Source organism: Neoarius graeffei, chromosome 4 (genome assembly GCF_027579695.1).
Source record: "Neoarius graeffei isolate fNeoGra1 chromosome 4, fNeoGra1.pri, whole genome shotgun sequence".
NCBI lineage: Eukaryota > Metazoa > Chordata > Actinopteri > Siluriformes > Ariidae > Neoarius > Neoarius graeffei.
In genome coordinates, this window is record NC_083572.1 from 85,869,382 (window position 1) to 85,895,719 (window position 26,338).

General features: G+C 45.0%; 1 protein-coding gene across 7 annotated transcripts in view; it reads right to left on the reverse strand.

Moving 5' to 3' along the window:
- dnajc6 (DnaJ (Hsp40) homolog, subfamily C, member 6) overlaps window positions 1-26,338 on the reverse strand; it is a 125,013-nt gene that overhangs the window by 57,279 nt on the left and 41,396 nt on the right. For 6 of the 7 annotated variants that reach the window (XR_009654583.1, XR_009654582.1, XM_060919921.1 and 3 more), the window contains 3 exons: window positions 24,377-24,512; window positions 11,800-11,849; window positions 11,175-11,323 (listed from right to left, as the gene is read on the reverse strand). Coding sequence is in view for 5 of the 7 variants with exons in the window: in XM_060919921.1 (XP_060775904.1) it covers window positions 11,175-11,323; window positions 11,800-11,849; window positions 24,377-24,512 (335 nt within the window). In the remaining 2 variants the exon portion in view is untranslated. Of the gene's footprint in view, window positions 1-11,174; window positions 11,324-11,799; window positions 11,850-24,376; window positions 24,513-25,803; window positions 25,857-26,338 lie in introns of those variants that run through there. The other variant, XM_060919920.1, reaches the window with a different exon arrangement.

Genomic DNA, 26,338 nt, shown 5'->3' on the forward strand with positions numbered 1-26,338 from the left:
CCGTAGTGTTCTCTTACCACTTTTAATGATGTTTGAGTCTGCCTAGTGTGTACATTTCTAATTAACATGAGCACTGATGCCAGGTGGCACATTGGTGCAGTGGTTAGCACAGTCACTTCACAGCAAGAAGGTTCTGGGTTTGAAACTCATGGATGACCAGGGCCTTTTGGTGTGGAATTTGCAAGTTCTCCCCCTGTCTGTATGGGTTCCTTCCAGGTGTTCCAGTTTCCTCCCACAGTCCAAAGACATGCGGATTAGATCAAGCGGTTACTCCAAATTGCCTGTAAGTAAGTATGAATGGTCGTTTTTCTGTGTTAGCCCTGTGATATATTGTGACCTGCCCAGGAAAAATGTTCTGGGCTGAGTTTCTCAAAAGCATCACAAAGTAAAGATAAGCTGAACTGGGAAAGAGAGAGAGGTTTAATGTGATGTCATTCAACAACGACCTTTATACTCAACCATCTTTGTCTGCTTGTTCACCCTTGCTAACAAATTAGCCCCACCCTCAGTGAGAATTAAACTGCTTACCTTCCTCTTTTCATGAAAATGAAACATATATGAGGCATATGTACCCCTTCAACTGAGTCAGTGGAAAAACAATGACTTGGTTAAAAAAAAAAAAAAACAGATAAAAAAAAAAAGAAGGAAGACAATGACTTTTACAGAAATCGAGTTTAACCTCTGGTCAGTGTCTTGCTACCATGAGTAATAGTGGTGTCTGTCCAAATTGGAGAAGTACTGAAAATTCTGGGGAAATGTTGTTGACTTATCGCCAGAGGGGAACCGTCAGGGCCTTCTAGGCCTTCAGAGAAGGCCCAAACATATCAGTATTTCAAAATGTTATACAACCCCAATTCCAAAAAAGTTGGGACAAAGTACAAATTGTAAATAAAAACGGAATGCAATAATTTACAAATTTCAAAAACTGATCTTGTATTCACAATAGAACATAGACAACATATCAAATGTCGAAAGTGAGACATTTTGAAATTTCATGCCAAATATTGGCTCATTTGAAATTTCATGACAGCAACACATCTCAAAAAAGTTGGGACAGGAGCAATAAGAGGCTGGAAAAGTTAAAGGTACAAAAAAGGAACAGCTGGAGGACCAAATTGCAACTCATTAGGTCAATTGGCAATAGGTCATTAACATGACTGGGTATAAAAAGAGCATCTTGGAGTGGCAGCGGCTCTCAGAAGTAAAGATGGGAAGAGGATCACCAATCCCCCTAATTCTGCGCCGACAAATAGTGGAGAAATATCAGAAAGGAGTTCGCCAGTGTAAAATCGCAAAGAGTTTGAACATATCATCATCATCTACAGTGCATAATATCATCAAAAGATTCAGAGAATCTGGAAGAATCTCTGTGCGTAAGGGTCAAGGCCAGAAAACCATACTGGGTGCCCGTGATCTTTGGGCCCTTAGACGGCACTGCATTACAAACAGGCATGCTTCTGTATTGGAAATCACAAAATGGGCTCAGGAATATTTCCAGAGAACATTATCTGTGAACACAATTCACCGTGCCATCCGCCGTTACCAGCTAAAACTCTATAGTTCAAAGAAGAAGCCGTATCTAAACACGATCCAGAAGCGCAGACGTCTTCTCTGGACCAAGGCTCGTTTAAAATGGACTGTGGCAAAGTGGAAAACTGTTCTGTGGTCAGACAAATAAAAATTTGAAGTTCTTTATGGAAATCAGGGACGCCGTGTCATTCGGACTAAAGAGGAGAAGGACGACCCAAGTTGTTATCAGCGCTCAGTTCAGAAGCCTGCATCTCTGATGGTATGGGGTTGCATTAGTGCATGTGGCATGGGCAGCTTACACATCTGGAAAGACACCATCAATGCTGAAAGGTATATCCAGGTTCTAGAGCAACATATGCTCCCATCCAGACGACGTCTCTTTCAGGGAAGACCTTGCATTTTCCAACATGACAATGCCAAACCACATACTGCATCAATTACAGCATCATGGCTGTGTAGAAGAAGGGTCCGGGTACTGAACTGGCCAGCCTGCAGTCCAGATCTTTCACCCATAGAAAACATTTGGCGCATCATAAAATGGAAGATATGACAAAAAAGACCTACGGTAAGACAGTTGAGCAACTAGAATCCTACATTAGGCAAGAATGGGTTAACATTCCTATCCCTAAACTTGAGCAACTTGTCTCCTCAGTCCCCAGACGTTTACAGACTGTTGTAAAGAGAAAAGGGGATGTCTCACAGTGGTAAACATGGCCTTGTCCCAACTTTGAGATGTGGTGTTGTCATGAAATTTAAAATCACCTACTTTTTCTCTTTAAATGATACATTTTCTCAGTTTAAACATTTGATATGTCATCTATGTTCTATTCTGAATAAAATATGGAATTTTGAAACTTCCACATCATTGCATTCCGTTTTTATTTACAATTTGTACTTTGTCCCAACTTTTTTGGAATCGGGGTTGTATTTAATTTCTTTCATAATTTCATTATGATTATTCTCTTCTGATTCTAATGTGGCCTCATTTTCTATCAAATTTGCTTCAGGAATGAAAGGGTTACTGATCTGAAAACATTAAAACAGAGTTATCCAGTGAGATTTTTTTGTTTGTTGTGTCTAGGCTGAGAAGAGTTTAGAGCTGGCTCACTCATTGGTTAGGACTTTATTGCTGGGACAGAAGGCCATGGTAGGTGTACGTTTATGTAAGAAGTGACACATAAATTAACCAATCAGATTTTGATTTATAGTGGGAGGGATCAAAAATTTATCACCCCAGGCCTTCTCGAAGGCCAACACTGGCAGTCAAGCCAGTGTTATCAAGAGCAAGTAGCATAGGCTAACGACTGAGAAACTAAGATTTTTGCCTCCAGACTCTTATTCCACACACATTTAACAATGTCATAATTTCATATGAATAAAGTTTTGGGTTTTTCTATGAACTTCCTCAAATCCCTCTCCCGTAAAATGTGTCAATTTGTTGGGTTCCGTTAACGGTTTCACTATTGTTTCTGATGGGGTGTTAATTAGTGTAACACACCTGTGGACATTATTGTGCTTGGGAAGTCTGGAAAGGGGTAAGCTGACTTTGTGAATCCTGCATGGACAATATTCATTAATACAGTACTGGGTTTTTTTCTTCAAGATGTTTATTTTTTGATGCAAGAAATGTTTTGACACACATTTGCTGTTTGTATCGGATCAAATATTAAAGTGCATGACTATTATAGTCTGTTCTATTTCGTTTCTCCTGACCGCCAGAGGCGGTGCTTTCAGCACATGGATATCCATCACACGAACGTGCAGGTCGAGTAATAGTAACAACAAAGTCACGTGTGACCTGGGTGACGTCACCCCGTGACCCCGGCACAAAAGACCGGTGAACCCAGGAAGTGACCTCTTGCATCTTCTCGCGTTTGCAGGTTGCGAGTTGGATTGGAATTTGGACAAAGCGCCGTGTTAGTTTCGTTACCCGTAGGGTTGGGGCTGTGCTTACGCACCCTCCAAGAAACTGCGTTAAGTCCACCAATTCTTTTTCTCTTGTTATATCCGTATTGATTTGTTACTCCGTTAAGCTGAGTGCTCTCGCTCGGTGGAGTTAGCTGATTAGCCCTCCGGGGCGGTGTCCTCACCGCTGGAGGCCGGCTTGTTTTCGTTCAGGTAAGCGGTTTTCATTCATTTAAATTAAAGCGGTGTTTCTCGCCGCTGTTTGTTATCAGTTCTGTGGCGCACGGCGTCTATCTTTGTTAATATTAATCGACCGCCTTGTTTTGTGTAGCCTTGCCTCCGGCCTGTTCACGGGCCGGCTGTCTTGTGTGTGTTGTATTCATATTGTTTGTTACTCCGTTAAGCTGAGTGCTCTCGCTCGGTGGAGTTAGCTGACTAGCCCTCCGAGGCGGGGTCCTCGCCGCTGGAGGCCGGCCTATTTTCGTTCAGGTAAGCGGTTTTCATTCATTTAAATTAAAGCGGTGTTTCTCGCCGCTGGCTATCAGTTCTGTGGCGCACGGCGCCTATCTTGTTAATATTATCGACTGCCTTGTTTGTGTAACCTTGCCTCCGGCCTGCTCACGGGCCGGCTGTCTTGTGTGTTTTAGCGGCATATGATGTCTTCTCACGCTAGTGAGTGACTGTTTAGTTACGGCTGTCTTTTAAACCCGCGGCAGTAGGCTCGCGGTTCGCGAGGTCCGGGTGCTCCCGCTTAGGCCCTCGCACCATTTTTTCTTCTTCTCCCGACCACGGGTGTGTTCGCCCGGTCGTTTTTCGTTGCCGCCTGATTGTTTATTTTGGGATACTTACTTGGGGTGTTCTCGCCCTATTTTTTAAGTTCCCTTCTGCCAGCCAGGTGTCATGGACCCATTCTCTTGCTGCGCCAACTGCCGGGCCCCCCTCGAGCCGGAGGATGGCCACCGCGAGTGCCCCTCGTGCCTGGGTATTGATCACCTGCGGCAGGGGCTGACGGACATGGCCTGCGCAGACTGCATGTGCCTGAGCATGGCTGCGCGGACCGCCAGGTTGGCTCGGATGGATCCTCCGTCTGACATCCCCCGGGCCTCGGGGGGACAGGACATGGTGCCGGCTGCAGCAGCAGGCAAGCGCCGTGGGGCGCCCCCATGCGTCTCCGCTTCCAAGGGTGATGTCCGCCGAGCTGGAGGAGATGAAGGCCCTGCTGGCGAATCTCCAGGCTCCGCCACAGGGCAGCAGTGTTCCCGCAGCCACCCCATCTTCCTGGCAGCCCGACCGTTCGCCATCACCACCGCTTCTGTCACCGGCCGTTGATGCACGCGGCCTGGATGAGCTGTCGATCTGGGCGTTGGAGAGCTTTGACTGCGGTGGGTCTGACGGTCACGACTCCACCTCTCCGGCGGGTTCCCAGGCCACCAGCCATGGCACCGTGGCAGCGTCGGAAGGCGGACGCTCATCCATCCAGCCAACGCTGAGGGCTGCATTGGCCCGTCTGGGGTTGGACACGCCCCCGGTGGCCCAGCATCAGAGCGCTTTCTTCAGAGGCTCCACACAGCCTTCCTCGTTGTCTGTTCTGCCCTCGGCCCCATACATCGAGGAGTTACAGAGGTGTTGGGCGGACCCTAGACGCCTTTCCCACCTCCCTAGTGACTGCAGGGCCCTGGCAGCAATGCAGGACGCCCCTACCTACGGCCTCCAGCAGATGCCCAACATTGAGCGGCTCTCCAGGCCTTTGCCTACTTGTCGCGGGAACTAGGCCGGCTGATGTCGTATCTCACCCTCGCCCGCCGGCAGATATGGCTGGCGCAGTCCCCTCTGGCTGAGCCCGACCGGCGTGTGCTGCGCTCTCTCCCTGTTTTCCCCGGGGAGCTGTTTGGCGAGGCCGCTCAGCAAGCCCTGGACCGGAGTGCCCAGGTCATCCAGGCGCAACAGCAGTTCGCTGGCCTCCGCCAGGTCCACCACCACGGCAACGCTGCCCAGTCCTTCAGGGGGCCCACACCGACTCTGTCTCGGCCACGCACCCGCCAGGAGACCAGACGGGTTGATGACTTTCGTCGCCCCACCACCTCCCGGACCCGCGGCGCCGCCCCCTACACCCAGTCCGCTCCTCGTCGTCCCCATGGTGACCGACGGGGGCGGTCTGGGCGGCGCTGACATCAGCGCACCGGCGCTCGGCCGCTTTCCCAGTGAACAGCTGCAAAGCTGGAGAGCGTTGACCCCAGACCCCTGGGTGCTGGTGACCCTCACCGAGGGTTACCGCATCCAGTTCTGCCGCCGACCGCCACGTTTTCATGGGGTCAAACACCACCGTGAGCCATCCGGGGAAGTCCCTCGTCCTCCGGCAGGAAATCGCCACCCTCCTGGAGAAGGGAGCAATCCCTCCCATCGACAGGTAGAGACAGCAAGGTGGGTTCTACTCCAGGTATTTTCTGGTTCCGAAGAAGGACGGCGGTATCTGCCCGATCCTCGACCTGAGGTCCCTCAACTCCCACTTGAAGACCATGAGATTCCGCATGCTGCGTACAGTGGATGTCTTACACCACATCCAGGCGGGCGACTGGTTTGCCACCGTCGACCTGAAAGACGCCTATTTCCATGTTCCCATTGCGCCACACCACAGGCAGTTCCTGCGGTTTGCCTTCGAGGGCCAGGCTTTCGAGTTCAATGTTCTGCCCTTTGGGATATCGCTAGCACCCCGTGTGTTCACCAGGTGTGTGGCAGCGGCATTGGCACCACTTCAGGCAAGGGGTTTGCATGTCCTGCCTTACCTGGACGACTGGCTCGTCTGTTCACGGTCAGCAGCTCAGGCCTGCACCGACATCGCAACTGTGCTCTCACATGTCGCAGAGCTGGGGCTCAGGGTGAATTACAAGAAGAGCTCGCTGGTGCCCAGCCAGGAGACGACTTTTTTGGGCATGCACCTGGATTCGAGGTCGTTGATGGCGACCCCCTCCCAGACCAGGATCCACAACATCCAGCTGCTGCTTGGCCGCTTCGGACGGGGCAGGTCACTCGCCCTGAAGACCTTTCAGCGCCTGCTGGGCATGCTTACGGCAGCCTCCTCTCTGGTCCCACTGAGACTCCTGGACTTGCGCCCGCTTCAGAGGCAACGCTACGGTAGTGTACTACATCAACCACCAGGGAGGCACCAAGTCCCTCCAGTGCTTGGAAGTGGCCGGCCAACTTCTGCGGTGGGCCCATCGACATCTCTTGAGCCTGCATGCCATGTACTTGCCAGGCACTGCCAACAGGGCAGCGGATCTGCTGTCCCGCCAGGACCCCAATCCCGAGGAACGGAGATTCAACCCAGCGGTGGTTCTCGCCATCTGGGAACGTTTTGGCAGGGCAGAGGTGGACCTCTTTGCCTGCCAGGAGTCGACACACTGCCCTCTGTGGTTCAGCCTCCACGGCCCCAGCTCCCTGGGCCAGGACGCGCTGGCGCATGCTTGGCCGAGGCAACTGCTGTATGCCTTCCCCCCTCTGCCGCTGATCGTGCCAACCCTACACAGGGTTGCGATGGACCACCACGGGCTGCTGCTTGTCGCCCCTCGGTGGCCGGGCCGAGAGTGGGTTCCGAAGTTGCTGCAACTTCTGAACGGCGACCCCTGGTGCCTGCCAGTGAGGACGGACCTACTATCACAGCTGGGAGGGCAGATCTGGCACCCAGATCCAGCCCGTCTGCAGCTCTGGGTGTGGCCGCTGAAGGGCCGGACCCCCTGCTAGGTCTTTGTGAGCCGGCAGTGGTCAACACCATTGCAAGCTCTCGGGCACCCTCCACCAATGCCCTCTACGCCAACAGATGGAGGCTTTTCTCCAACTGGTGCTTGACTCGGGGGGAGGAGCCTACATGCTGCCCCCTGCCGACCATTCTACTGTTCCTCCAGTCTCTGTTTGACAAGGGTCTTACTCCTTCCACCATCAAGGTCTATGCAGCTGCCATCTCTGCTCAGCATGCCAGAGTTGGGGGAAGGACCGTGGGGTCCCACCCCTTGGTGGCACGTTTCTTGAAGGGTGCTCTCCGGTTGAGACCCCCCCGACGGGGCTGGGTACCCACATGGGATCTTCACTTGGTGCTGCAGGCTCTCTGCGACGCACCGTTTGAGCCCCTGCTCACGGCAGACATTTCATGGCTCTCCCTGAAGACTGCTTTTCTTCTGGCCATTACATTGACGAGGCGCGTCAGGGAATTACACACGCTGTCAGTCAGTGGGGAGTGCCTGCAGTGGCACTCCGGCGACAGTGGGGTCACTCTGTGGCCTAACCCCTCTTTCCTCCCGAAGACCCTCTCTGCTACCTTCGTCAACCAGCCCCTTAGCCTTGCGGCGTTCGAGGCGGGCCATAGTGAGAGGTCGGAACTTTTGTGCCCAGTTCGGGCCCTCAGGGTGTACGTGTCCCGTACGGAGGGCTTCCGTAGGAGTGACGCCCTGTTTCTGTGCCACACAGGGCCGAGGAGGGGTCTGGCGCTCTCTAAACAGAGGCTATCCAAGTGGATAGTTGAGGCCATATTACATGCCTACAGGCACAGTGGCTCCCCGATTCCTCCGGCTGGCAGGGCGCACTCTGCACGGGGCGTGGCGGCCTCATGGGCATCACTGAAGGGCGTGCCCCTTTCAGACATATGCAGCGCAGCCTCCTGGGCTTCCAGCTGCACCTTCACCAGGTTTTACCGTCTTAATGTCGTCCCACATAATCCTGTGGCGACGGCCGTCATTCCAGGCCCGTCGCAGCAGCACTGAGTACGGGTAGGCACTCCTCATGACCTGGTTGGTATTAGTCATCCATGTACTGAAAGCACTGCCTCTGGCGGTCAGGAGAAACGAAATAGAACGAGGGTTATGTATATAACCGCGGTTCTATGAGTTTCGGATGACCGCCAGAGCTTGGCAGTCACTCGGAGTGTACACGAGAAGATTTGCCAAGAGGTCACTTCCTGAGTTCACCGGTCTTTTGTGCCGGGGTCACGGGGTGACGTCACCCAGGTCACACGTGACTTTGTTGTTACTATTACTCGACCTGCACATTCGTGTGATGGATATCCATGTGCTGAAAGCACCGCCTCTGGCGGTCATCCGAAACTCATAGAACCGCGGTTATATACATAACCCTCGTTTTATCCCACACAGTGTAATGTAGCCAGTCCAACAGCATGTTTGTATGTAATTTAATTGTGCTTGGGATGTCTGGAAAGGGTGATGCCCGAACTCTTTCCCCTGTCTCTGTGTGTTGATAGCCTGGTCATTCATTGTTTTCCAGAATAAATGCTGACAGATCAACTCCATTAGCCACACAGAGACTTTTAGTTATTATTAGGGTAACTGACTGTTTTTTGTCAATCACACACACACACACCACAGTATTTATCACTCAGACTTAAAGCATATACGCAGAGCCATGGCCTCACTTTCTTTTATAAATGCCTTGAGACCTCAAGAATGGCACAGGAAGAGTTTTAAGCATTAACAATAAATCCAATATAGTAATTTTTACAATTAAAATGATTCATATAGGTAGCGGTCTGAGTGAATGATCTTGACATCTGCAACGTCACAGCAAGAAGGCTATCGGTCTCATCGCCATTTCCGCTATACTAAAACACAGAGCTGACTGCAACTCCGATCCTAACCATTTTGAGCTAATTTATCACCATGCCACTTAGATGTGTTGCTCGCCGGTGCAGCAATACGACAGAAGGTGGATTTACGTTGCATTCATGGTCCAAGAATGTTCAAACTGCAAAGATTTGGACGCGTTTTGCGAGAAGTTCACGGGCACATTGGGCGCCTACAAAGTGGTCTCTCCTCTGCACATTTTACTGAAGAGTCATATGAGACCTCTGATCTGTTGAGGAGTGTTGGTTATAAGCCCGTATTGAAAGAGGGTGCAGTACCAGCAATTAAAGAAAACTACAAGAAAAGGAAAGCATTTATTTTATTTTTGAAAAGGAAAGTAAGTTCAGTTGCACCTGTTCTCCCGGAGCGTGAGCCGAGGGTTGTTGGTAAAACCTGGGATGGAACGGGACGTGACATATCGCTCGGGCAGTGACCTCCCCCCAGGTGTTGCTAAAACAGGTAACGTCCCGTCCCGGGTTTTAGTAATTGCCTGAGCCAAGCAGTAATGGCAGAGTACTCATCTCATGCTGCTTTATCCTGTTCTACAGGGTCGCAGGCAAGCTGGAGCTTATCCCAGCTGACTACGGGCGAAAGGCGGGGTACACCCTGGACAAGTCGCCAGGTCATCACAGGGCTGACACATAGACACAGACAACCATTCACACTCACATTCACACCTCCGGTCAATTTAGAGTCACCAGTTAACCTAACCTGCGTGTCTTTGGATTGTGTGGGAAACCGGAGCACCTGGAGGAAACCCACGCGGACAGGGAGAACATGCAAACTCCACACAGAAAGGCCCTCGCCGGCCCCAGGGCTCGAACCCAGGACCTTCTTGCTGTGAGGCAACAGCGCTAACCACTACACCACCGTGCCGCCCGGCAGAGTACTCAGTATAGAGAAAATAGAGAATGAGTGGAGCAGCCGTCTGATTTCTGCGCTGGATATTGCTGCTATCTCACATTCGTGGAAGAAGCAAATGAACAGAGAACTGAACGAACAACCGAAAGTCAGATTGTTTCGAAACAATCGGCCACAAGATCGGCCTTCAAGAAGCGAGAACACAGACGGGTAAGCTCCGACTCTCATTTGGATACAAAACAACAAAAACATCATTTTTACCTGCATTTAGATTAATACATGTAACTTGTATTGTGTGTTTAAGTTAGCGGTATAAGATTATTTAATTTGCTTCAGAATGTGATTGTCTCAGTTCATCTGATTATTTAATTAGCCTTTTATGTTTTATCAGTGAAAATGCATGCATGTACATGTGTGTTGCATAAGTTATAACACCTATCCTGTTTTAATGAGAGTCAACCCACAATCAATGAAGTCAAATCAGTCTTAGTTGAGCAAGTCGGTGACGGTATTTCTTACTTTCACCATAAATTTTTTATTTATATGACTTTGGTCTATAGCTGTCAAAGGTCTCGGCCTTAAAACCGGTTACCGCTGTGATGTCACACACTCAGGGCTGGCTGGCTCAGCGGGGCAGCTCGAACGCCAACTTTGCAGTCGATTTTAGCGCTCAAAAATATTTTTTTTTATTCCCATTTATGCAGCATACAAGAGTCAAGGATGGAGAGACTATCCACTCAGAAATGTATTTAAAAATAAAGGTTCTGTGTATCTGCTTTAAGTATTAATTTCCCTGTGTAATTTACTTAGTTACTTTTAAAACCAACATCGACAACTACACACAGCGGAGCGACCTGGCAGCCTGCCACTAATTCCTTGCAAAATCCTTTGCCCTGTTGCTTGTTTGTTGTGTCTGGCTAAGTTTTGGCTGAGCTGAAGTCCCAGCTCTAATAGTAACAGTTCACCACTGCTTATCGCAATATCAATTTTATGTCATCTTTTATGTTCCCTCATCTCATTGAGCTACTGTGGTTTTAAAGAAACCAGGCCTGTGCTAGGAATGACTCATTTAACCAACCTAGAATAATATTTAAAAAAGGAAATGCTTTCTATAAAAAAAAAAATAAGTGTTCGACTACTCAGGCTTTGTTTACACAGCTCCACAGAGAGTTTCACATCACCCCTTCCAGTTCAATCAGAGCAGAGAAACTTCCTCAAGGCTTGGACTGTGTACATGCTGATGAGTCGTCTCACCCTGTTGGAGAACTTGGCTCCACGGTAGTTCCTCTGGGACAGGTTGAAAACGGTGTAATGATCGGCATGACGCGAGTCCAGAAAAGAGCGGATATCCTCCACATGGTTCCTGTAGCCCAACTCCACAGCCTCCGCAGGATATGACATCACTGATGCATGAGACAGATAATTACAATCAGAAAACGAGTCTATAATCCACTTCACCACCAAGCACTGAGTTTATTAGCTACAGGACCCTCGGAAACAATTTACTGAGCTTGATTATCAGCCGTGTTAAGCTTTGAGTTCAGTTCTAATCCAGATCGGGTCAGATTATCGGGTTTTTTAATGTGACGTTCAAAAAAACACCTGAAGCTAGAACGGTTTTTAAATTATCGAGTGATTCCATTCAGAACGGGTCATGAATATTTATTTATTTATATAAATGAGGACAGAAATGGAGAGTACTACTGTTTGTTGTGCAAATAAATCTGTAAGAAAGAAGAAAATGTGTAGCGAGAGCAAACAGTACTATCACAAGGAAATGGAGAGATCAGCTTCAAGCAAAAGCAGAAAGAAAAAAAAATACAAAACAGATGGAAAAAAGGTTTATGAAATGGGTGTTTAGGCGTGTTTAAATCCTCACCTATGATACGTGAGGTGATGTAGACAATGTCCAGCTCTCCTTTGGTGTAGCTAAACAGCAAACAGACACACAGTGAGTTTTATATTTACTTACAGTACTGTATATTTTGTCCATACTGCATTCTAATTAGCGTGATTTGTCAGACGGTACACACCAGGGAGGAAGATATGGGGGAGAAATAAATAAAAGTAAATAAAAATCCCAAGCAAGCATGATTCATCCATATGCTTGGGCAGTAATAATGAAATAAAACAAGGGCGTAACCAGGACTGTCCAAATAGATTGTGTGTCTAGGGAAGGCAATCATTAAAAAAATAATAATTCTTTATGGCCCAGTAAGCTGCTGATGTGGCTGTCACCAGCATTTTTCTTTCGAAGAGACCTTGCTTCACTCCTCAAAAGATATTTTCCATTTCATATGTAAGGAATAAAAACACTTCAAGGCATACTATAGGAAAATAATGAACAACTACCGTACTTGGTGTGATGCAGCCCAATGTACAGCTGAATTACTGTTAGCATCGTAGTGCTAACAGGACTTATTCTAGCCACAGTCACTGGATATGTGCAATCGCACACTCCGATTGGCTGCTCTACTACAAGGATATCAGCTCATATACCGTGAGTAGAGAAAAACAAAATGGCGGCACGTGTTGCTGAACCAACCGAGGATGAAATAAAAACTACTCGAAAACAAAACCCCAGAAAATACAAAAAAAAGCAACAAAATATGGAATGAAAGTATCTGATGGTAAGAATATATATATATATATATATATATATATATATATATATATATATATATATATATATTTATTTATTTTTCAAGAATTATTTTTTTAATTATTATTATTATAGAATTTTTCACAAATTGCTCCTGTGATGACCTGGCGACTTGTCCAGGGTGTACCCCGCCTTTCGTCCGTAGTCAGCTGGGATAGGCTCCAGCTTGCCTGCGACCCTGTAGAACAGGATAAAGCGGCTACAGATAATGAGATGAGATTTCACCAGTTTGTTTACATTCTAAGCGAAATAATTGTCAGCCGTTTTGTATAAAAGTTTTTATTTTTCAAATTTGCAAAAAATAAAAATAAAAACACTCCGTTTCTCAAAATCCAGTGAATGTGGATAGAAAAAAAAAAAAAAGTTATTCCACTCAATCTCATCATACACGGCTTATAGCCAACTCAGGGTTACACGCCTCATCAGCTATCAGCTCATGTACAATTCGATTTCGTGTAATAACTGTTAAAGATACACATTTCTGTAGTCTGGCCCAATGTTCCACCCACAGTGTCTGTTGATTGGTAGAAATGTAGACCATGTGTTGAGTAAATCCAATCAAACGTGCTTTTCAGTGTTTGTGAGAAACGAAAAAATTAAGCAGAACCTGCATTTGCTTCCATGGTTAGAGGGAAGGTAAGAACATATCAAGGTTGAACAGTGAAGTTGGCAAAAACCACAATGCAGTCGATCATATAATTTTCACTCACTCACTCTCTCACACACACACCTTGAGATGAAGACTGTCGTCAGTGTATTTTTCGCAAAGTTTTTGCTCAAAATATTTATTTATTTTACACTAATCAGCCATAACATTATGACCAGTGGAGTGAATAACACCGATTATCTCATTACAGCGGAACCTGTGGCGGCACGGTGGTGTAGTGGTTAGCGCTGTCGCCTCACAGCAAGAAGGTCCGGGTTCGAGCCCCGGGGCCGGCAAGGGCCTTTCTGTGCGGAGTTTGCACGTTCTCCCCGTGTCCGCGTGGGTTTCCTCCGGGTGCTCCGGTTTCCCCCACAGTCCAAAGACATGCAGGTTAGGTTAACTGGTGACTCTAAATTGACCGTAGGTGTGAATGTGAGTGTGAATGGTTGTCTGTGTCTATGTGTCAGCCCTGTGATGACCTGGCGACTTGTCCAGGGTGTACCCCGCCTTTCGCCTGTAGTCAGCTGGGATAGGCTCCAGCTTGCCTGCGACCCTGTAGAAGGATAAAGCGGCTAGAGATAATGAGATGAGATGAGCGGAACCTGTCAAGGGGTGGGATATATTAGCACAAACTGCTGAAAAAGTTCATGCTGACACCTTTGTTTTCGCCAGCGTTCACTTTTTCAGCAGTTTGTCCTGCAGTAGCTCTTCTGTGGGATTGGACCATATGGGCTAGCCTTCGTTACCTCCGCCAAGGAGGTTATGTTTTCGGTAGCATTGGTTTGTTTGTTTGTTGGTTTGTCTTTTAGCAACATTACGTAAAAAGTTATGAACGGATTGCTCTGAAATTTTTTCCAGAGGTGTGACTGGGCACAAGTAACAATCCATTAAATTTTGGCGGTGATCCGGATCACCTTCTGGATCCTGGATTTTTTTAAAGGATTCTTGGCGGAGGTCTGCACTCTCCAAGTGCTTTTCTAGTTCCCCATGCGAATCAGTGAGCCTTCGACACCCATGACCCTGTCGCCGGTTCACCAGTTGTCCTTCCTTGGAGTACTTTTGGTAGGTACTAACCACTGTATACCGAGAACACCCCACAAGATGTACCATTTTGGAGATGATCAGACCCAGTCATCTAGCCATCACTATTTGGCCCTCGTTAAAGTCACTCAGATCCTTACACTCGCCCATTTTTCCTGCTTCCAACACATCAACTTCAAGAACTGACTGTTCTCTTGCTGCCTAATATATCCCACCCCTTAACAGGAGCCAGTGTAATGAGATACTTAATCAAAATGTTATTCACTTCACCTGTCAGTGGTCATAATGTTATGGCTGGTGTATAATGTTCTAATATTAAACGTTAATTTTCATTTAATGTGAGTAAGAATTGAATTCTGGGCGGCACGGTGGTGTAGTGGTTAGCGCTGTCGCCTCACAGCAAGAAGGTCCTGGGTTCGAGCCCCGTGGCTGGCGAGGGCCTTTCTGTGCGGAGTTTGCATGTTCTCCCCGTGTCCGCGTGGGTTTCCTCCGGGTGCTCCGGTTTCCCCCACAGTCCAAAGACATGCAGGTTAGGTTAACTGGTGACTCTAAATTGACCGTAGGTGTGAATGTGAGTGTGAATGGTTGTCTGTGTCTATGTGTCAGCCCTGTGATGACCTGGCGACTTGTCCAGGGTGTACCCCGCCTTTCGCCCGTAGTCAGCTGGGATAGGCTCCAGCTTACCTGCGACCCTGTAGAACAGGATAAAGCGGCTAGAGATAATGAGATGAGAAGAATTGAATTCTTGTAAATTTTCAAACTACACACATCAAATTTATGATAAATGAATATCAGCCCCAAATATCGGTTAGCTGTGTCCTTGATTACTAATCATCAAATAATGTGCTGCTGTGTTGTTTTGAGTGCAACACAGGTCATTATTATCCATACAGGACACTTTTTCAATGGAATAAAAACGTGTTCTATTCCCTTCTAACAGGCTTCATTCATTTGGTTTGATAGCATGCAATATTGTTAGCATATCGCTTATGCTACGTGTGTTACGTCACTCTACCCAATGGAGAATGAACATTGAATATGGTTTATGATATTGCATGGTTGTCAAGACAACATGGCATCACGCGTCGGAGCTGATGCGAATATTCAGTGAGAGTTTTCTGCTGCACATGCGCACGTTTGTTCGCCGGGAGAGAGAGAGATGCATTGAACACCTGAAAGGCTACCAAAACTTCATTTGATATTCTTCATGCATATTTACAAGAGAAAAACATACCAACGGACATCAAAAAACTGGAAGAGAGACACGTCAGAGATGTAAAACTTCCGTGGTAGTGAGCGACTGTGACAATTTGCAAACAAACATGGCCACCAGGTTTGCTTCATTAAATATAGAAGATTTTGAGAGAATTTTGAAAGAAAAAGATGCGTTGAACAGCTGAAAGGAATGTGTATGTATGATAATATTGGCTAGCTTTTTTCATGGTATATCAGATATGTTCCATTCAGCTACTCATCTACGACTCGTTCAATAGCTGAATGGAATATATCTGATATACCACTCACCGCCAGACAATATTATTTAAAATATTATTTACAAATCATTTCAGTTTTAAATTTCAACATACCATCACATTTTTTTTACTTGGGTTTGTATTTTTATTAGCCGGATTAATTAAAAAAAAAAAAAAAAAAAAAAACACCTTCAGAGCAGAGGAAAATATTCAGCGATGAGATAGTTGTCAAGTTATTTTTACCACCTCAAGTTTGCTTATTTTGTTACAACACCATGTCCCAAAGTGATTTATTTCTTACTTGTCCAGTGAATAAAAATTAAATGCATCTCCACTCATCTAACCTTTTATTAGTACAGGAAATAAATGATAACTACATACAGGTCACGTCTGATACATTTGAGTATGATGATAACTATAGTTTCTGGGCAACCAAAACATTTGACTGGCCAAGAACAGTGGAGCTTTCACATGCCTAGCTAATGCAATTATGATTCGTCCGTGCTTCCCAGCTCCCACAAATAAAAAGCCTTTAGAAATCACATTTTCAGTAAACGATTTATCCTGGTCAGGGTATTGATGTATCCGGAGCCTACTGAGGAAACAAGTGAGTGAGATGGGAATATACCCTGGATGGGTCTATTGCAAGGCATCGTGCACACACACACACACACACACACACTCATTCATACAATTACAGCTATTTCAAAATACCATGATCAAACCAAAATGCTTTTTTTTTTCTTGAAAACTATCTGTGTAATCAACTCCATGTGCATCACTTGCCTCATTACAGAGAAGCTGGTCTTTTATTATGTCCCAGATAAGTCACCTGAGTAAACTGCTGAAGGCTCCAATCCTTCTAATCAGATAATATCGTATATCAACAGTCTGCTGTTCTAGGCTTCTGTGTTAACAGGACATGCATGAGCGTGCGTGCGCGCACACACACACACACACGCTATAAGGGTTAGGTGATAGAAATACAGAGATGGAAACTTTTTTTTTTATAAATACACAGCACAGAGAAAAGTCCTGGCTGTCTGCAAGATGATAAACATCTCATCTCATCATCTCTAGCCGCTTTATCCTGTTCTACAGGGTCACAGGCAAGCTGGAGCCTATCCCAGCTGACTACGGGTGAAAGGCGGGGTACACCCTGGACAAGTCGCCAGGTCATCACAGGGCTGACACATAGACACAGACAACCATTCACACTCACATTCACACCTACGGTCAATTTAGAGTCACCAGTTAACCTAACCTGCATGTCTTTGGACTGTGGGGGAAACCGGAGCACCCGGAGGAAACCCACGCGGACACGGGGAGAACATGCAAACTCCACACAGAAAGGCCCTCGCCGGCCACGGGGCTCGAACCCAGGACCTTCTTGCTGTGAGGCGACAGCGCTAACCACTACACCACCGTGCCGCCCGATGATAAACATGACAACTACAATACGATTTCTCCATTTTAAGCTCTTTAGTTAAGCATGTTGCTAAGCTATTCCTGGATCACACACGGTCACGTGACCAGCAGTTCTCAAAGCATGCTGGGGTTAAGTAAGGGATAATGTACAGTGAGCTGGTCATTCTAGAGAAACTAAACCCTGACAGGGTAATGCAGGGCTTTGATGTGAAGCACAGGGATCTTGAATCACCCTGACAGGGTTTATTTTGCAATCATGACCAGCTCACTCTTATTACATGAGTACTTATTAAAGAAATCATTAATTTGACAAAAAATAATTTTTAAAATGATTGTATTGGTACTGCTAATGGTGTGGTCCATAGCAACAGTCTGTTATCTCATCTCATTATCTCTAGCCGCTTTATCCTTCTACAGGGTCACAGGCAAGCTGGAGCCTATCCCAGCTGACTACGGGCGAAAGGCGGGGTACACCCTGGACAAGTCGCCAGGTCATCACAGGGCTGACAACAGTCTGTTATTCACAGCAATTAATAGAACAACCGTCTGTTGCGCAGAAATAAAATACCAGATCATAGAATGCTGTAATTGACCAATCAGAATCGAGTATTCAACAAAGCAGTGTCATAAATTCTCATCTCATTCTCATTATCTCTAGCTGCTTTATCCTGTTCTACAGGGTTGCAGGCAAGCTGGAGCCTATCCCAGCTGACTACGGGCGAAAGGCGGGGTACACCCTGGACAAGTCGCCAGGTCATCACAGGGCTGACACAAAGACACAGACAACCATTCACACTCACATTCACACCTACGGTCAATTTAGAGTCACCAGTTAACCTAACCTGCATGTCTTTGGACTGTGGGGGAAACCGGAGCACCCGGAGGAAACCCACGCGGACACGGGGAGAACATGCAAACTCCACACAGAAAGGCCCTCGCCGGCCACGGGGCTCGAACCCGGACCTTCTTGCTGTGAGGCGACAGCGCTAACCACTACACCACCGTGCCGCCCGTGTCATAAATTATATTATATATTTCTGTCCACATTCACTGGATATGAGCAATCGCGCACTCCGATTGGCTAGTCTACTACTAGGATATCAGCTCATATACCGTGAGTAGAGAAAAGCAAAATGGCGGTGTTTTGCTTAACCAACCATGGACGAAATAAAAATTCTACTCGAAAACAAAACCCCAAAAAATAAAAATAAAAAAGTATGATAGTAAGAATGCATCTTTTTTTATTTTTCAAGAATTATCACATTTTTCACAAACTATCATTTCGCTGGTTTGTTTACATTCTAAGTGGAAATTATTTTGTCGGACGTTTTGTATCAAGTTTTTATTTGTCGAATCTGCAAAAAATAAATATTTCACTGGATTTTGAGAAACAGAGCATGTGGATAGAATAAAACAGTTATTCCGCTCAATCTCATCGTATATGGCTTATAGCCAACTTGGTGCTATGCGCCTCATTAGCCATCAGCTCGTGTACGACTCAGTTTCGTGGAATAATTGTTAAATAACATGGAGCCATGTTAGAGCTGGACAATATGGCATGGGGCAAATTTATTTTTGCACGCTGCAACTGATTTTTCTGTGGATTTATCAAAATGTCAGCAAAAAATGATCTAGAAATTCCAAATTCTCACAGATCCTAATAAAAGTGGTTTGTTAGAGAGCTTACTTGCATATTACAGGTATCTATGAGTAATATTACAAACCTTAAGAGATAGCATTACAAACAATTCTCCAACATTAGTTTGTTTTCCTGATTTGTTTTATTTGAAAGTTTTCAACATTATTGTTGTGGAAAAGCTGCTTGACTGTGGAGTCACATACAGGCATTTAGCGGATGCTCTTATCCAGAGCGACGTACAACAGACCCAGAGCAGCCTGGGGAGCAGTTGGAGGTTAGGTGCCTTACTCAAGGGCACTTCAGCCATTCCTGCTAGTCCAGGGAATCGAACCAGCAACCTTTTGGTCCCAAAACCATTTCTCTAACCATTAGGTCATGGCTTCTGATTTCCATGAGTTCTGGAAATCAGTAGGGTATGGATCTTTCTTCTTTTTCTATGATGGTCTGACACTAGACTGGGTTCTAATAATACGGTGAACCTGAATCCATGTCTTTATCTCATGATCATTAAGGCTATAAGATAAAGTTTAGAAGAAACAAACAAATTAGAATAATAATTGAGATTTGGAAAGCTATCAATCCATGTGACAAATTTGGGCTGCCAACCAAATGACAAACACGAGACACGGCTGGCCTACTTAGTGTGTTAGACAGGGCTTTTGTGTTCTGCTCTTCATTTCCAGTGTTGCTACAGTTCTGATTTAGCAACAAGGAATTTGCAATGCTTGTTTGAGCAAAGAGGACTGCACTGTGAAGAAAGAAGGAACACACTAATGCACCTTTCTATTTACTGTATCAAAATTACAGAAATAGTGCCTGACTTTTCATCCTTCGGTGTCCTTTTTCACTGTTATTTTCCATTTCTATTTCTTTCCTCTCTTTACTTAAATAATACCGATTAGGTGTCTGATGTTGCGTCTATAATCAAATATGCAATAAAGTAATAATTAAAATTAAGAAGCATCTTGCTATACATCAAGGGATCATCCATACAGCCATTTCCAGAATTATTGGCACCCTTGGTAAAATGAGGTAAAAAAGATAATGGAAAATGTCTGTTGTTTATATATATATATATATATATATATATATATATATATATATATATAAAAAATTATTTACCAGCTGGGAGGTCCATATCGTGAAATACCGCGACCGAGGTCTTGAAAGTACTGACCTAGGCCCTCTGGGCCGAGGTCAGTATTCAAGGCCGAGGTCACAGTATTTCACAATATGGACCGACCTTAAAGTGCATATTCTGGACCAATTTCGTTTTGTTTTTTATATGAAAGTATGTCCCTTTACACACTCATCCAGAAGGGTAATTTTGCACAAGGCCATCTGCAGGGGCGCAGATACGTTTTTTGAACTGGGGGGGACAAAAAACTGGGGGGGACAAAGCTGCCAGCAAACCAACCCCAACATGCCTGTCAAACTTGTTGTGGGTTACCATAGCAACCAAGCTCGAGCTCGCAACCTGTGCAGTCTGCGCAGCTCAACCAACCGAATATCAGTCTTTGTTTTATGTGAGTTGTTGCAACTATGTATACACTGCTGTGCACCTCAATAAACCGAATGGTAATTAGTCTTTTGATTTTTCCGTGAGGTTTGCCTTATGCAAAGAAAGACAGCATAGACGTTTTTTCCTCCCTATAAGTGGGGGGGACCGAACGAAGTGAATTTAAATCTGGGTGGGACGAATCCCACCTGTCCCACCCTCTATCTGCGCCCGTGGCCATCTGTCTACAGCAGAAAAAAATAAAATAACAAAACGCATCTGGAAAAATCCCAAGGGAGTCTGGAGCCAGATTCGTGACGTTATCTGCGGAAGCGCCAGCAGGCTGCGCGAGCTTTGCACGGTTTCAGTGCACAGCCTGTGTAGACCAAGCGCTCCCATTTCTCTCTCATTGTCCAGTCTTTTGGAAAATGAGTATTAATCCCATCATGATTGGTGTTGCTACACCCTCCTACGATACATCTGTTAACCATTTTAATAATTATGTGATAACGTTGAAGAAATTTGCAGAAAACCACCAGGTCGTTTTCTCATAAACAAACAAACCAGCGCTGACGTAGGATTCAGAGGGAGGCATCCTGCACGTGACGTCACGAAAATCAATGTTTCCCGGGAAATCCAAATGCCAAGTTTTTTCAGAGGCGGACCAATTCGCCTCAAATGGCTTGATTTCAACTGAATATTTCTGGTATTGCGCAAGGTAAAAAAATTGCAGAGAATCCAGAATGTTACAGATATTTGACCAAAGTTTAATATAAACTAGATAGAACTCGATGCCAACGGCGTCGATGGGGATGTCTCCGCCCGGTAGACTACACGCCTTATTAAGTTGTGATTTGGGGATGGACATTTGACCTCACAGTAATCTTGACCTGGTGAAATTACTTGTATTAGCCTTGGAGATACTGTGTTCACAAGGTTTTCAGACAGACATTTGACTTCACAGTGACCTTGACCTTAGACCTTTTGATCTCAAAATCTAATCAGTTCATGTTTATCCCAAAGCACACAAATGGTGAAAGTTTGGTGAAATTCCTTTCATCAGCCTTTAAGGTATCGCATTTACAAGGTCTCGGGACAGACGCACGCACGGATGGACAGACAACCCGAAAACATAATGCCTCCTGCATCTTACGGTGGAGGAGGCATAAATAGGAGAATTACATTGATCTTGCTCCTGAATTGACCCGTGATATGCCCTTTAAGCTGGTAAATAATATATTTATTTTTTTCTTTACCAAATTCTAACAGAAAACAAGAGCACCCGAAAGGGAAAACCGAGCCGAGCCACCATTTTGAATCCTCATTCACGGCTGCAATGCCTTCTTCCTCGGTATACAAGTGCACTTCCATGGCAGGAAAAAAACTACATTTTCCCGCCTATGTAGTCCCCTATTTATACAAAATTGAGTCATTCAGGATTCAACCATGTTTTTGCTTGGGCATTAGCAACAGTTAGAGGTTTTTAGCTTTCTCCTGAAATGTTTTCTTTTATTTCTTCTTCCTCAGGGTAGTAAAACTCGCTTTCACTGTGAAGACTGTCGTTATCGCTATCCATGCTGTAAAATTAATGCTATTCTCCTGAGAAATGCTGGCAAAAAATGCATAAGACTTTTGATAATCTTATAAATAAATATTTTTTAAAAAAAAAAGATAAATGTTGACAAAAAATGCTGCTGTGTTTGTTATTGTGAACGAGTGAGTTGCCAGAGGTCCATAACTGGGGTCCGTATCGTAGGATACGGACCTGCTCGCCAGCCAATCAGAGCGCAGGATTTGATGGAAACCGGACAGCGAAAAAAATAGAGGATATTACACGGTTGCACGAAGATATGAAGTTTATCTTTGAGTGGTGAAGATATTTACAAGTGAATGAAGCGTATGAATGAAAATATTTTGAACATGAGAAGATAAACTTCATATCTTCGCGCCACCGTGAAATGTTCTTTATATTATATGGACAACTCCACAAAAATAATATACAAGTTAAATCAAAAGAATTTTAATTTTGAGCCAGTTCGCCATTTTGACAACACGTGTCAAATCAGCGGGAGAACACTGGGAGTGGCGTCATCAGAGTGAAATATCGGAAATTATTCTATCCAAATTCACTGGATATGAGCAATTGTGTGCTCTGATTGGCTACTCTACTACCAGGGTATCAGCTTATATATCGTGAGTAGAGAAAAACAAAATGGTGGCACATGTTGCTGAACCAACCAAGGACGAAATAAAAACTTTACTCCAAAACAGAACCCCAAAGAATGTTAAAGTATTTAAAAGGAACAATGGCTCAAAGAATATAGCCCCCCCCAAAAAAAAATCTCCTGTTCTACACTCCAGCCCAGTTGGTGGTGGTAATGCATCTTTAGGTTGGTTTGCCAACCACCAAAAAAAAAAAAAACCTAAAGAAGAACAACAAAACCTCAAAAACTAAAGCAACAAAATATGGAAAGTATTTGATAAGAACGTATCTTTCATTTTTCAAGAATTATTATTATCGCATTTTTCACAAATTATTACTGTCATTTTGCCAGTTTGTTTGCATTCTAAGTGGAAATCATTTTGTCTGACTTTATATAAAAAGTTTTTATTTATCAAATTTGCAAAAAAAATTAAAATGATCCATTTCTCAAAATCCAGTGAACGTGGATAGAATAAAACAGCTATCCCACTCAATCTCATCATACATGGCACTACATGCCTCGTCGGCTATCAGCTCATGTACGACTCGATTTCGGGGAATAACTTAAATAGATCACTCAGATCCGCAATGCATTTCGTATGAAAAATACAAGTTTTTCAACATGAAAAGATAAACTTCATATCTTCCAGCCAACGTGTGATTCCCTTTTTATTATACTGACACATTCACAAACAAAAAAAGTATCCAAATTTATCAAAAATATTCATCGATTTCCTCACGAGTGACATATAGTGACTTATGTGACGGTTTTGGTTCTCCATGTCCCAGATGTAGCTCGTATGAAAATATAAGTGGTGTATTTCCCAGTAAAACACTCGTGTCCATATCTCATCTCATCATCTCTAGCCGCTTTATCCTGTTCTCCAGGGTCACAGGCAAGCTGGAGCCTATCCCAGCTGACTACGGGCGAAAGGTGGGGTACACCCTGGACAAGTCGCCAGGTCATCACAGGGCTGACACATAGACACAGACAACCATTCACACTCACATTCACACCTACGGTCAATTTAGAGTCACCAGTTAACCTAACCTGCATGTCTTTGGACTGTGGGGGAAACCGGAGCACCCGGAGGAAACCCACGCGGACACGGGGAGAACATGCAAACTCCGCACAGAAAGGCCCTCGCCGGCCACGAGGCTCGAATCCGGACCTTCTTGCTGTGAGGCGACAGTGCTAACCACTACACCACCGTGCCGCCCCTCGTGTCCATATAATATATAAAATTACATTGCACTGTATCCACAATTTGCTGCAAAACATATTTGTTAAAGTTGACCTACTGCAACACTGGCCACAGAAATATAGTCACCCTGGTCAAAAGAACATTTTTGGCCATATAGTAAATATACAGTATTTTTCTTTTACACCTACAGTGCCATCCAGAATTATTGGCACCCTTTATTAAATGAACAAAAAATAAATAAATACAGGATAAGCGGCTACAGATAACAGATGGATAAAAATAACAAGCAGGAAGTGGCATCTAAACCTTAAGCATACAAGACCTCTATAGTTTAAGATTCCAAAATCATCTGCACCCTTCCAAGTAATATTTGGTGAAGCCATCCCTGGAGAGAATAACAGAACTGAGTCCCTTATCTCCCTTTTCTTTTTAGGTTTGACCATGTGGAGTATCCGGTTTCATTTAGACAACTGGTCCAAATTCATTGCAAAACATTAATTTTGTTTCTTTAGCCAGTTTGGTGTTGATTTGGGTGTTTGTCTCATTGAAAGTTGTATCTTTGGCCAATTCTTAAACTTCTGGCAGATATTTTAGGCTAAAATATCTTAAAACGTAGCAAAATTTATGATCTCAATCAATCATCACACACAATAAGGACTTACGTGGCCACTTGATTCATAACCTTTGTGGAAGTGTCCTTGATGGTGTCTTTCAGGTTGTCCTTGAAGTTGCTGAAGAACTTTCCGGCACCGCCTTTAACCATGTCCAGCAGTCCACCCCCATAGTTCCCATCCATATCTGGAGAAATGCAGTCTTAAATTAGGGGTTGATGGTAGCATGATATTAAATGGATATTGTACTTTGTCTACATCTGCATATTTCATTAAACTTGTACACCTATGTCGACACTTGACCTTAACCTTAGCAACCAGAAGTAAATGAGGACATTTCGTTCTTTTTGGTCCTCACAAAGAACTAAACGTATGTGCACACACACACACACGGTTAGTGGGACGCCACTAAAAGTATATGCTCTTGATCAAGCGGCAACCTTTTTAACATGCAAATACATGAATAAGAAAGGAAATCAATGTAGCATGAAGAAATACCCTTGGTGTACAAAGGCAGTAGGGTATGTACTGGAGGTGTGTAATCTGCAACAATAATACTACACATGGTGGTGTAGGAACTGTATACACTCACTGGACACGTTATTAGGAATACCCATCCACCAGTTCTCTAATCAGCTGATCCCTTGACAGCAGCACAATGCATACAATCATGCAGATACAAATCAAGAGCTTCAGTTAATGTTCACGTCAAACATGCGAATGGGGCAAATCGCGATCTCAAAGTGTGACCTTCACTGTGGCAAGCTCTACCTTTACCTACTTGTCACTGTAGTGGTATCCTTAAGGGTATACCCTCTCCATCTTTTCTGGGCCTAAACCTTATATTATTCTAGCAATAATAACCTCAATAGTGTCTCGTGTCCCAAATGCTATTAAGGCATTCATGACTTTTTTTTTTTTAAATATATTATTATTATTGTAGGTGGCACGGTGGTGTAGTGGTTAGCGCTGTCGCCTCACAGCAAGAAGGTCCTGGGTTCGAGCCCCGGGGCCGGCGAGGGCCTTCTGTGTGGAGTTTGCATGTTCTCCCCGTGTCCGCGTGGGTTTCCTCCGGGTGCTCCGGTTTCCCCCACAGTCCAAAGACATGCAGGTTAGGTTAACTGGTGGCTCTAAATTGACCGTAGGCGTGAATGTGAGTGTGAATGGTTGTCTGTCTCTATGTGTCAGCCCTGTGATGACCTGGCGACTTGTCCAGGGTGTACCCCGCCTTTCGCCCGTAGTCAGCTGGGATAGGCTCCAGCTTGCCTGCGACCCTGTAGAACAGGATAAAGCGGCTAGAGATAATGAGATGAGATGAATGAGATGGGATGTTTGTCAGGTGCACAAAATGTCAGAAACAATTGCTTGTTGGGAAGCTCAGGCACTCTACACCTGTGCAATGCAAAAATATACATCAGAACATAAAGGGGGAAGGAGCAGAGGAGAGATGGGAAAAAAAGATTTACAAATACACTCACCAGCCACTTTATTAGGAACACCCACACACCTGCTGGTTGATGCAGTTTTCTAATCAGCCGATCCCCTGACAGCAACACAAAGCATAAAATCACACCGACACAAACCAAGCGCTTCAGTTAAAGCTAGACGGCCTTTCGATTTCATAAAATCTGTCAAATTTAGTTCTGGCTGAAATGATACATGTTTATTTCTGTAATATCTCACAAAATATCAGGCCATTCTGTGGCTGAGACATTATTTAATTTGAGGAGATTCCCGAGCAAATAATGTGCATGAAATTGCTCACTTCACGCAGTCAAGCAGACAGAGGTAGTCCATGTGTCTGTGCATGCGCACGTTTACCTTTGACTGTGCACTGACAGTTACATCATTCTGTCGCTAAACAAACAGCTGATCACACCAAGGTGCTCGCTGAGCGCCAATATTTATTAGTTTGGTCCTGCGTTTCCTTTCCTTCGCAACATAACGTCTTTTCTTCTCACTTTCCGTTACTGTAGTCAGTCTTTCACGTTTCATTCGCACACTCACGTACTC